This window comes from Ipomoea triloba, chromosome 15, assembly GCF_003576645.1.
Source record: "Ipomoea triloba cultivar NCNSP0323 chromosome 15, ASM357664v1".
Classification (NCBI taxonomy): Eukaryota; Viridiplantae; Streptophyta; class Magnoliopsida; order Solanales; family Convolvulaceae; genus Ipomoea; species Ipomoea triloba.
The window spans coordinates 22342656-22356140 of record NC_044930.1 but is presented as its reverse complement, the minus strand read 5'-3'; the positions used below and the strand labels follow the sequence as shown (position 1 = coordinate 22356140).

The window sequence follows — 13485 nt, the reverse complement described above, 5'->3', positions numbered from 1 at the left end:
CTCTCAGGCATCCATGGAACAAATCAACACAATAAAATTAGCAAATTAAAAGTAAATAAAAAAATGAAAATGACTATTAACCTATCACAGAAGTCATCTTCATTTTCAAAACTCAGAATACACAACAAACAAACAAACTCTATTTTTTAATTCATACAAAAAAAAAAAAAAAACCACCGACATCAACAATTGAAATTGCTAACCGACTCATCTTCATCTTCACTGTAATTTTTTCTTGCCCACCGCCTCTTGCCCCTCTGATTATCGCCTCGTTCTCCATGGCTCTTCTTCTCCTCTTCGCATCTGATTTAGAGGAAGGGTAGAACTGTAGAAGAGGGTAGGGATTTGGGATTTAGAGAAAGGGTAGAACTGTAGAAGAGGGTAGGGATTTGGGATTTAGAGAATGGGTAGAACTGTAGAAGAGGGTAGGGATTTGGTTTATAAATGGGTTGTGGGTTTGGGTCAAAAGGTAAATACTATAATATTAATAATAATAATAATAAAAAGTTCCGGTGGCAGGTTTCAACTTTCAATTGATTTAATAATAATAATAATAATAATAATAATAATAAATTATAAATGTAATTAAAGAAATAAAAAATTAACACAATGCCCTTATAGGTCATTTTACATAGAATCAGCTAAAAGTAAACAACTAATTTACCAAACACTTTTCTATAACCAGCTAATTGTATTAGCTGGTCAAACCAGTTAACATAATCAGCTATTAACTATCAGCAAACTCAATCAGCTATCAGCTATAAGCTGTTTGCCAAACACCCCCTTAGTCCTTTATCAACAAAACAGTTAAAATATCGTTAAATACAAGGGCATTTTGCTTTTCAATTATGGATGTTTTCAAAAAAATAAACATAAAAAATACAGCGGTTCAACATACTTTGTATAAAAAAGATTAAAATGTCTTTGTATTTGACGATATTTCGAAGATTTTGTTGATGAAAGACTAAACATGGTCATGTCACAATAATACTAGGATCAAATGAGAATGTTCTAATAAAAAAAGACTAAAAGTGGATCGTCACCTATAAATCTAGGACCAAAAATGGAATTAACTCTTTTTCTTTATAAGTCATGGATGTTGAGAAGTTAAAGAAACAGGAGAAGTTTGGAGCACCAACATTTGGCAGGATGATATAATTTGTGAGAAAATTTAACAAATATGAGGGATTTTTGTAAAATCCAATAAAGTACGTATACATCTCAGACTGATTAAAGTACCTATATATTTTAGACTGATTTGGGACAGTTTTGTAAATGAGACTATTTGAAGCATGTTGTCTTTTCTTTTGCAGGATCTCAGGACTTCCAATCTATTAATTTCTACCTTTGTAGGATCTCAGGACTTCCAAATAAGAATAAGAATGCTGTTTATGATTCACTAGATAAATGGTATGGGAAACTGAGTTAAATCGTTCCTATGTGGGTAGATTGCTTACTGATTGTCATTCTCCACTTCTTGACCTTCATTCTCTACTTGAGGTTTATGTCATTGGATGACTTTCTTGCAAGTAGTATTTGTAAGTCTATTACTCTAGTTTTGAAGGATATATTGGGTTGATTGTGTGAGAAGTGCTGTTATTGTTCTTTGATAGTGGTGTAGTCCCATGAGGGTATTTATACCCATTCCACCTTCTTAATGGATGTGGAGATCTACTTAATCCTACGGCTAAGATTTATTCTTCTAGAATCTTCCAAAACTCTCCATACACACTTGAGGATTCCATAATGTTCTAGAATGTTCTATGGTTCTCTACTACCCCTAGAGTTATGTATATGATTCTAGATCATTCTAACAACTACGGCTAAGATTAGGTAGGCATTGCCACCATCGGCACGATGAATATATCCCGCTCCTCAGCGATGCCGCTTCTTAGCGATGAATATATCCCGCTTCTCAGCGATGCCGCTTTTTAGCGATGAATATATCCCGCTCCTCAGCGATGCCGCTTCTTAGCGATAAATATATCCCGCTTCTCAGCGATGCCGCTCCTTAGCGATGAATATATCCCGCTCCTCAACGATGCCGCTTCTTAGCGATGAATATATCCCGCTTCTTAGCGCTGTCGATCTCTTGATCGCTTTGCCCGACCATGGGCCTTATGCCTGATCTCCAAGATCAGTGCCGATCTCTCGATCGCTTACCCGACCATGGGCCTTATGTTTGAAATCCGATCACTCGATCGATAGAGTTCGAACGACCCTTATAGTCCAAAAGACTGTGCTAAAGGTTGTACTCTTTTTTCTTGACTAGGATTTTTTTCCCGTTGGGTTTTTTCTTAGTCCAAGGTTTTTTAACAAGGCAACCGGCATAAGTTACAAACTATATGGTCAGCTTTCAGCCCGAACTCTTCCACGTTGGCACTCAAAGTTGTGCTCTTTTTTCCTTGGCTAGGATTTTTTCCCATTGGGTTTTTTCTTAGCCCAAGGTTTTTAACGAGGCAACCGGCATGAGTCACGGATCGTAAGGCTAGTCTTCCAGCCTGACCCCTTCCTTGTTGACTCGACGTTAAGGCTCGAACTGGGGGGGGGGGCTACTTGATAGGGAATATACCCCGAGTATACTGCCCTACGAAGACTATACGTATGCTTAGCGTATTATACCGCGTATGATACGGTATTGGCCTATAAAAGGGACTCTAGTCCTAGGTGGTAGGGGCTTTTGGAGATCCCTTCTCCTCTCTCTAGAAAACACCATGCAATGCTCTCTCTTCTCTCTATTCCATTGAAGAACCATAAATACAAAGGATGAATTGAAAGCTATTTTGTGGATCTACTATACATTATGCTTTACAAATTTTGCATACGATTCTTCTACATGATTCAGATGCTTGAGTACATGAAAGAATTTAACATTATCACTACTCAAAGCTACGCTCACATTATTTTAGTCTTTTAAAAGTTGTTCCCCAACATCTTACATAGTAGGTGTTGGTTATACGCATGGTTGAAAAAATCGCTAGGCGCTCGGGGAGCGCCTAGCGCCTAAGACGCCTAGGCGGGGACTAATCGGCGCCTAGGTGTCCCTGTATTTTTTTATTTTATTTTTTATTTTTTAAAAATTTGTTTAAGTATTTTAAATTTTTTAAAAACTAATAATTATAAATTATATAATACTTTAATAGTTAATACTAAAATATTAAATATTAACCTAAAAAATATCTAAAGTTTGTACAATTTAGGATTATTTTGCTTAAAACGACGTTGTTTTGAGCGAAATAACCCATTTAAAAAAAAAAAGAACAATAGTCAATCGGCCAACTAGGTGGCCCGTGGCCGGTGGCTATGAGGTCTGGTCTGCGCCTAGGAGGCCTAGGCGGTCATCGCCTAAGCGGTGCTTAGGCGGTTGCCTAGCCGGCCAGCCGCCTAGACCACCATTTAAGGTGATACGCTAGGCGGTCGACCAACGCCTAGCGCCTAGGCGAGGATTAATCGGCGCCTATGAGGGATTTTTGCAACACTGGTTATACGGCTACGCTATAACCGTTTCGGTTGGCCAATACTACTGTAAAACTTAGAGGAAATATATAAGCATAATAAGAGAATAAGTATACTTATATTTAAATCGAGCTCTCTTACAATGCGACCCCAAAGGGGTATTTATACAAGAATGATTAGCCTATACTGCGGAATACTTAACAAATATAATTTAGGAAGGTAATTTTGATGTTTCCTAACTGACATAGAAGTTACCAAATCCCTTTTAAGAAAATATCCCCGATTTCGCCCAAGTTTCCTAATTCTGTGCAGTAATTGCCTTTTAGGGCACATCTGGTCGGGACTGCCTCCCGACTGCATGTGGGAACTGAGCCACACGAGTCGCATGACCCGGGCTACATATTCATCGAAACTAGACAGTCGGCAGGCTCCAGATACCAGTTTTCTCAGGTCGTGTACCTCAGTCGGGTATCCATTAGTAGGAATCTTCAAGATTTTAGAAGTTGAAAATTGAATTTAATTACCCACAACATCATCACCGTCGGTGCCTCTAGGTAAGCATTTTTCCCTCATTTCTTTCATATTTTTCGTTGGATTCATTATATTTATTTCTATCATGTAGAGAAAACATTGCAATGCAATATTTGCATAAAGAATATTTGATTTAATTTGTTGCCTTTAACATTTATTTCTATTATGGTATGTTTGGTTGGATGGAAAATCTTTTCCATCCAAAAAGTTGAGGAAAATGTGTTATTATTTGGTTGGATGAAAAATATTTTTCATGGAATTTGACTTCACAAAAGTGAAGGAAAACAAATTCTAAAGGTAGAAGTTTGTATTTTGTTTTCCAAAGGGATTGGGAAGAAAGTATGAAGCAATTGGACTATTTTACCCTTATCAAAAATTATTATCACTATTATTAGTTAAGGGTATATTAGTCTTTATATTCATAATTCCTTACTATTCCAAACCCAGCCAAACGATGGAATTCATATTCCTAGTAATTTCTTTTCCACCAACCAAACAATGAAATCCATTTTCTTGGTAATTTGTTTTCTATGGAATTTGAATTTCATTTCCTTCAAATATTTTTCAATGAATCAAACGAGTTGTTATTACTTGCTCCCACAAGTATGACATTGTAACTTGTTCTTTTACTCCTTGATTATGTAATTTGTTAAAAAGAATGCTTTATTTGATGTTGCTTTAATTTACCATTTGAAATGTGTAGGCTATGAAACATACTTCTCGAACTAGGAGAAATAATTTCTTTAGCCATATAGCAGAATACAATACTTTTTTAATTAAATTTATACCTTTACTAATTTGTTATGGAAACATTTAGGCATTTATGTGGTACAACTCCCTACTCTTATTTCTCAAAAGTAAGATGAGTTTGCACTTATAGCCATTATAGTCACATAGTATACAACTTTTTTATGTTTTGTAGTTTGCACATCCATTATTAAGGATCCTTTCATCACGAGTATTCAAGACTAAGATGGGCGGATTGTAAATTTACATTTAATTTATATTTGTATGTTTATTGTTAATTAAACAAACAATGTACCACTTGATTAAAGTGTCAAAAATTAATTCTCAGAGGATATGCAAGGATTGTTTTGATAGTTGAGGATTGTAGATGAAAATAACACAATACTTTTTTTTTTCGAAAGTAAATGAAACTCCATTAATGACAATTTTCAAGCAAAACATTAGGAGGGTGAGAAAATCATTCCATGCAATTTGATCTAGAAACATACTCTCAAACTAACAAGAAGTGGATTATTCGATTCACAGATGACATATTGCTTGAAAAATAATATACAAATATGAATAAAATAACTCTAACGGATCTTTAATATCAAAATGACACAATACTTAGAAGATCAATGGTGACTTCAACTCTAAAATTTTATTCAACTAATTTTTGATCTAGAATCTTATCTAGAAACAGACTTTAAATTCGTCTATACAATCTGATTTAGAAACAAATTCTCAAACTAACAAATGGATCATTCAATTCACAAATTGCTTGAAAAATAAGATACAAATATGAGTAAAATAACTCAACCCATCTTTAATATCAAAATGACACAATACTTAGAAGATCAACGGTGACTTTAACTCTAAAATTTGATTTAACTAATTTTTTATAATGAACAATAATGTTATGATTTGAGTCACGAAATATGTGCCTTTTCCTCAGTGTGGAGCAAAACAACTTAAAAGTTGGTGTCTTTCACATGTAGAGAGGGTGGTCAGTTCCCACTTCCCACTTCCCACTTCCCAGTCCACTGTCCACTCCCCCTGTTCTTGTCTTCTTGGATGCACTTTCCTGTTTAAAGCTTCGATCTTTATTCTCAGGCATCACATTCTTGGAGTGTTGGCTTCGCTCTGATTGATTTATTGGGTCGGGTGGGACGACGAGGTGCACTAGTTAATTGGAAGACACGACGGGAGCTCCAAGACAAGTTCGAAGCCGCTCTGCTACCGGCGATCGGCCGGCTTGATGGCCTCGAAGTTCGAAGTTACTGCGACGGCGAGAGGCGAATCGGCAATGTGCTGCTAGTCCGCGACGGAAGGGAGTGAGTGAGTGAGGTACCAATTGATTTCTTCTTCATTTCCTTTTTTTGCTGCGAATGGCTTCCTAACTTAGGGTTTTGGTGATTTGGTTTGTTTCCTTCAAAACTACGTCGTTTTGAGCCGGCCGATTAATAGGCGCCTCCCATCGCTTAATACCATTATATGTTTTTGTTGGCAGTAGAAGTATTGGCTATTCCTCATTATTATTAACATGGCTGCATCCTGTAGTAACTAGATAGTGTGACTTGGCCTTCCTTTGCCCTTGTTTCTTTTCCCAAAAGGTTGAATCCCGAACCCTTTACCCGAGGACACCCGACAGAGTATGTGAGAGGATATAAATCACGATAACTCAACCCCTCTGCAAACAGGGGCCAAATGCTATGCGCAGCTGTTCAATTTTGAACTTTGTCTTTTCTCCCAAATACTGCCTACTGCCTACTGAATCAGTGAGCTAAGCCTGTGTGGCCCTTGATTTCTTTTTCTGTAAGTACAATGCATGTATGATTTTGTGATGATTCTGGATTATTTGACAGGTACACGTAGGAATTGTTGAACAAAGGTAGGAGGAGTATTTCAAATAAAAATGGGGTCTGATTGGAGTGATGAGGATATGAGTATGATTGTTACTCAAATTAGTGTTGGTGGATTTGGCAATGATGTAAATGCAAAGCTTCTTTCTGATTATTTTGACGAAGAAGTTGGACACATCTGGAGATGTAGATTGAAGACTTCTTCGACTCCTTTTGATACGTACCCGAATTATGAGGTAGATCCTCAGAATGTGAGAAGGATGAATGACTATGAGAAAGTGGTACCGCACGCATTTGTACATTTTGTGATGCCAAGTTCAGCAATCTCTGCACTGGCTGCTGCGGGGCGCAATGAGCTCGTATTGGCGGGGAGCCCTTTGAAAGTCAGTTTGGGGCCCAAGAATCCGCATCGCATGAATGAGACGAGGAGAACTGTAATGCCACTTAGGCTCGAACATGTTCGTGTTGAGATGGGAGTTATGGCGAGTCATGGTGACTTTGTTGTGTGTTGGAGGGGACCTCCGAAGGGGGTTGATTTTCTTGTGGATCCTTTCAATGCTACATGCCGGCTACTTTTCACGAAAGATATCGCTTTTAACACCCCTCGTGAAGCGAAACATGCGGTCATAAAATGTGATTTTAAGATAGAGTTCACACTAAAAGAAATCAACAAAATAGAAAGGTACGATGATTTGTTCTCTTTAGTGATCTTGTTGCAGCTGGCTTCATCTCCTCTTGTTTATTATCGAACAGCTGATGATGATATTGAAGATCTAGTTCCATTTGAGTTGCTGGATGATGATGATCCATGGATCCGAACTACAGATTTTACACCTAGTATGGCGATTGGTCGGTGTAACACATATCGAATTTCAATTCCACCTCGCAAAGGGCCCACTTTTAATAAGGCCGTAGAATATTTTGGAAAACAGAGGGTGCGTATTGATCATCCAAAGCACAAGCTCCGGGTACGAGATAAATGTGATTTTAAGGCACCCATTCCATGCCCTTTCTTCTGTATTCAGAACGAGGAAGATCTAAGCTTTCCGGTCTTGTTTTTGCTGAATGCTGTTTTGCACAAAGGAATATTCAATCAGCATCAGATGACTGATGAATTTTTCAAGTTGCTAAGAAATCAACCGGAGAATGTAAACTTGGCTGCTCTCAAACACATATGTGCTTACAAGTGGCCAGTGTATGAGGCATCAAGAGAGTTGATGTTTGTTCAAAAATGGCTGCTGAATAACCCAAAACTTATCGAGGGACGAAAGGAGTTAGATGATATTGCTGAAGTGAGGAGGTTAATTATTACACCCACAAAAGCGTACTGCCTTCCACCGGAAGTTGAGCTTTCAAACAGAGTTCTAAGGAAGTATAGGGACATTTCTGATAGATTCTTACGTGTTACTTTTATGGATGAGGGAATGCGAACGCTTAATCGGAATGTACTGTCTTTTTATCCCGCTCCTATTGTGAAGGACATCACAAAATCTTCTATCCCTCAGAAGACTGTTGTGTTCATGAGGGTGAAGAACATTCTGAAAAGCGGATTTACTCTATGTGGTAGACAATACACCTTCCTAGCATTCTCCCCTAATCAATTGAGGGATCGTTCTGCCTGGTTTTTTGCTGATGGTCCAGATATTCGGGTACCCAACATCAAAACCTGGATGGGCAGGTTTACAAACAAGAATGTTGCCAAATGTGCTGCTAGAATGGGACTATGCTTCTCATCCACGTATGCTACCTTCCATGTACGACCAAGTGAGGTTGACGGGAAGCTTCCTGAAATTGAAAGAAATGGATATGTTTTTTCTGATGGAATCGGTATAATATCACCTGATCTTGCAGCAAAAGTTGCAGAGAAATTGCAGTTAAGTGTCAACCCACCATGTGCATATCAGATAAGATATTCAGGTTTCAAAGGTGTTGTTGCGTGTTGGCCTGGAAGAAAAGACAGGGTTCATCTTTACCTCAGGCCAAGTATGAAGAAATTTGAGTCCACTCACACAGTCCTTGAAATCTGTTCTTGGACTAGATTTCAGCCCGGGTTTTTGAACAGGCAGATAGTGACTCTACTTTCTGCTTTGGCGGTCGAAGATCAAATATTCTGGAAAATGCAGGAAACAATGATTTCAAGACTCAATCAGATGGTTGTGGATGCGGATGTGGCTTTTGATATCCTCACCGCTTCTTGTGCTGAGCAAGGAAATACCGCCGCAATAATGTTGAGCGCGGGTTTCAAACCTCAGACCGAACCTCATCTACAGGGAATGCTGACTAGCATACGAGCTGCCCAGCTTAGTGATCTGAGGGAAAGGGCCAGGATCTTTGTTCCTTCGGGGAGGTGGCTAATGGGCTGCTTGGATGAACTAGGGGAACTCGAACAGGGTCAATGCTTCATCCAAGTTTCAAGTGCTTCTCTGGAAAATTGTTTCGTGAAGCACGGTTCAAAATTCGAGGCAAGGAAAAATCTAAAAGTAATACAGGGCCTTGTTGTAATTGCAAAAAATCCGTGTCTTCACCCTGGAGATGTGAGAATTCTCGAGGCTGTTGACATCCCTAGTTTGCACCATCTCTATGATTGTCTAGTCTTCCCCCAAAAAGGGAGTAGACCACATACCAACGAAGCATCTGGCAGTGACCTCGACGGTGATCTCTACTTTGTGACTTGGGACGAGAATCTTATCCCCCCAAGTAAACAAAGCTGGGAACCCATGGAGTATGCTGCTGCAGAGGTTAGAGAATTGCCTCGCGATGTTAATCAGTCGGTAATTACCTACCATTTCTTGGCACTCTTCTTCTGGCTACTTATTCTTTTAAGCATTGGCTTCTAGACTAAGGGTGTGTTTGGTAACCTGGAAAATGACTTCCTGAAAATGTTTTATGAGTTTTTGGTGTTTGGCAATGTCCGGAAAATGCGGTCAACGGAAAATGTTTTCCGTTGACCAAAAAAAATCAGTTCATTTTTTCGGAAAATGACTTACGGAATTTTTTTCTGTAAGTCATTTTCCGTAATGGCCAAAATGGTCTTTTGCATGTTCTCAGCCAAAACGGCCATAATATAATAAATATTATTATTTTATATATTTTTATATTATTTTATTTTAAATAAAATAATAAAATATATAATTATACAATTTTACTCATTTTCCAGAAAATAAACAAAACACACCAAGACAGTTTTCCATAATGCAACCAAACACCGGAAAGGAAAATGTTTTCCGGAAAATGACTCGTTTTCCAGAAAACATTTTCCGAAAGTCATTTTCTGCTTTCCAAACGGACCCTAATATTCATTGTTTTTCCATTTGTCGAACTGCTGCTATTCTATTCAGAGTTAAGTTCTGCTTGTGTATAAACATTCTTTGCTCTCTCGTTACAGGACATCATAGAGTTTTTCGCAAAGAACATGGTCAACGAGAGCCTTGGCGCAATCTGCAACGCCCATGTTGTTCATGCAGATCTGAGCGAGCATGGAGCGTTGGATGACAAGTGCCTTAAGTTGGCTGAGCTCGCTGCTATTGCAGTTGATTTCCCTAAGACCGGAAAAATCGTGAACATGCCAAATGATCTCAAACCGAAAATGTATCCTGATTTTATGGGGAAAGAAGAATTCCAAACGTACAAGTCCAAGAAAATCTTGGGTAAACTGTACAGAAGAGTTACAGATGGTTATGATGAAGAAAATGACGGAACATCTGGGCCAATGTGCCTCCCAGAAGATGCGTATGACCCCGACCTTGAGATTCCCGGTTCAGAAACGTTCTTTGAGGATGCATGGAGTTGCAAGTGTTCCTATGATGGTCAAGTAAACAGCCTTTTGGGGCAGTACAAGGTTAACAGAGAAGACGAAGTTGTTACTGGACATATATGGTCCATGCCAAAGCACAGTAGCAACAAGATCGTCGATATGAAGGAGAGACTGAAGCACGCTTACAACAACCTGCGAAAGGACTTCAGGAAAGTTTTCGACCAAATCCCGCCAGATGTTAACCAACTCTCAGACGACGAGAGGAATGCGTTTTATGAACGAAAGGCATCAGCGTGGTATCAGGTGACCTATCATCGCGACTGGGTGAGTAAGTCTCAGGAGCTGCAACACCCCAATGGGGCCGGGGGGTCTGTAATGTTAAGCTTCCCATGGATCGCAGCTGATTACCTTGCTATGATCAAACTCCGGTGCAGGGGAATGGGAAATGCCGATTCCAGTAAGCCCATCAACGCCCTTCGGAAATACCTTGTTGACAGAATGTGAGTGATTCTGAGCCTTACAAAGTACATTAAACCTTCATTTTTCATGTGATTCTGAGCCTTACAAAGTCTGTAAATCCAACTCTCTAAGTACTGCATCTGTTAATAGTATGGAGTATTTGACCAATCTGTGCCAAATTTAGTGGTTCCTTATTACACCAAATTCATTGAATTATCAACTTTCAAAAGCTATGAACATCACTGATCAACAGGTCAAAATCAAGAAACAATAAACAATATAGTGGTGAATATTTTTCACAACTGTGATGAACCTTTACATACTGACATTTTAAAAAGAAAAGGACCCCTACATTTGTAGCATGTGCCATGGGGTTGCTTCCTCCTTTGTCCATCTTCTGCTCAAATTTAAGTGTGCATTCATTTCTCATGTTTTGTCTATTTGTTTAGTTGTTTTTCAGTCTCTTTTGGTACCCTCAAAGCATTTGTTTTTAATAGGAATAATACTCAAATAGATTACTGAATTATACGTGAAAATGCAATCATACAATTAAACTAAAATTGACATATTCATCTGGCAGTAGTTATGCCGTGGACCCAGGTCCACCTTGCAAGGTGGACCTGGGTCCAATACGACGTCGTTTCACAATTTAAAAAAAAAAAAAGAAAAAAAAAAAATTAACGGCGGCTCCCCATTGCAACAGAACATAAACTCTACATTCACAGACCCTATACTCCACATTCACAATTTGAAAATTCCACATTCACACATTACAGGGCTATATGTTTAGTAACTATATTACCATTGTTATGCATTCACACATCCAAACAGGTCCTATACTCCATATTCACAACTTGGGAACTCCACATTCACACATTACACAGCTACAAGTTGCTAGAACTCTGTTAACTCTACTACAGATTCACACATTCATAACTCTACATTCACAAATTCTATACTCCATATTCACAATTTGAAACCTCCACATTCACACATTTCAGAGCTATATGTTTAGTAATTTTATATATATATATATATATATATATATATATATATATATATATATATATGATGAACGTAGAATTCAATGAATAACAGAATACAGATTGTAGGAGTACCTATATGAGAGTTAGCTATAAACCCTCCTAACCTATATAGGTACTAAACATTTGACTAATAACAACCACTATTACTAGAACTATATAAAACATAATAATAAATATGTCACATGACTCACACTCCCCCTCAAGTACAAGGTTGAGAGGAAACAACATTGAGCTTGGCACGGAGAGTCTGAAAACGCGGAGCCAGTAGTGGTTTGGTGAAGATGTCGGCAATTTGATCTTGAGTAGACACAAAGCTAACAGCTAGCTCTCCTGAGGCAACCTTGTCTCGAACAAAGTGGTAGTCAACTTCAATGTGTTTAGTGCGAGCATGAAAGATAGGATTGGCGGCCATGTAGGTTGCACCAAGATTGTCACACCATAACGTAGCAGGTTGCCTAGAGTGGAGTTGCAGCTCGCGGAGTAAGGAAACCACCCACGTGACTTCTGCAGCAACATCTGCCAAGCCCTTGTACTCAACCTCGGTAGACGAACGAGCAACAGTGCGCTGTTTCCGGGAGACCCAAGAAATCAGATTGGTGCCATAGAAAACAGCATAGCCGCTAGTCGATTTTCTGTCTATAGGACAGCCAGCCCAGTCAGAGTCGGAATAGCCATGCAAGGTAGAGTGTGGCGATGGCGATACCTGCAAGCCCATGTCTAACGTGCCTTTAACATAACGCAAAACTCTCTTGAGCAGACCCCAGTGATCTGCGGTGGGTGCATGCATAAACTGGCAGAGACGATTAACTGAAAACGATAAGTCTGGCCGGGTGATAGTCAAGTACTGGAGAGCGCCCACAATGCGGCGATACTGCGTATGATTATCATAGGGTTCAAGTGAAGGAGTAGCTGATTGAGTGACAGCAGCCGGAGTTGCCAAAGCTTTGCAGTCAGTCATACCAGCCCTAACCAAAATATCCTGCATATACCGTTTCTGAGATAACAGAAAGCCATTATTGTACGCCAGGGTTTCGATCCCGAGAAAGAATCCAGGTGTGCCTAGATCCCTGATCTTAAACACAGCAGAAAGACGGCTGAGGAGTGTGTCAATCAAAGTTGTGTCGTTACCCATCATGATGATATCATCAACATAAACAAGTAGATAGACCCGAGAGGCTCCAGAGGTATAGTAAAATAAGGAGACGTTGGTCTTGGAGGACGAAAAACCCACAGATAATAGGAAGTCGTGAAGCCTTTTAAACCACGCACTCGGAGCTTTCTTCAGCCCGTATAAAGAACGCTGAAGATGACATACATGATCTGGGTGTAACGGGTCTTCATACCCTGGTGGTTGCTTCATATAAATAGTTTCCGGTAGGTGACCATTCAAAAAAGCGTTATGAACATCCAACTGACGAAGAGTCCACGAATGAGTAACAACAAGAGAAAATAGCAGCCGAACTGTGGTAGGTTTGACCACGGGGCTAAAGGTGTCAAAGAAATCCCCCCCCCCCCCCCCCCCCCCCCCCCCCCCCCCCCCCCCCCCCCCCCCCCCCCCCCCCCCCCCCCCCCCCCCCCCCCCCCCCCCCCCCCCCCCCCCCCCCCCCCCCCCCCCCCCCCCCCCCCCCCCCCCCCCCCCCCCCCCCCCCCC

General features: G+C 39.8%; 2 protein-coding genes across 2 annotated transcripts; one reads left to right on the top strand and one right to left on the bottom strand.

Moving 5' to 3' along the window:
- Window positions 1-5729: 5729 nt before the first annotated feature.
- Window positions 5730-10956, top strand: LOC116007310 (RNA-dependent RNA polymerase 6). Its single transcript, XM_031247955.1, has 3 exons — window positions 5730-6060; window positions 6579-9346; window positions 9961-10956. The coding sequence occupies exons 2-3, from the start codon at window positions 6629-6631 to the stop codon at window positions 10831-10833; spliced, it is 3591 nt and encodes a 1196-aa protein (XP_031103815.1). The 5' UTR covers window positions 5730-6060; window positions 6579-6628; the 3' UTR covers window positions 10834-10956.
- A 1077-nt stretch (window positions 10957-12033) lies between these two features.
- On the bottom strand, window positions 12034-13194 carry LOC116005883 (uncharacterized mitochondrial protein AtMg00810-like). The gene has a single exon (XM_031246118.1). It carries the CDS (start codon window positions 13192-13194, stop codon window positions 12034-12036), a length of 1161 nt encoding a protein of 386 aa, XP_031101978.1.
- Between the last annotated feature and the right edge of the window lie 291 nt (window positions 13195-13485).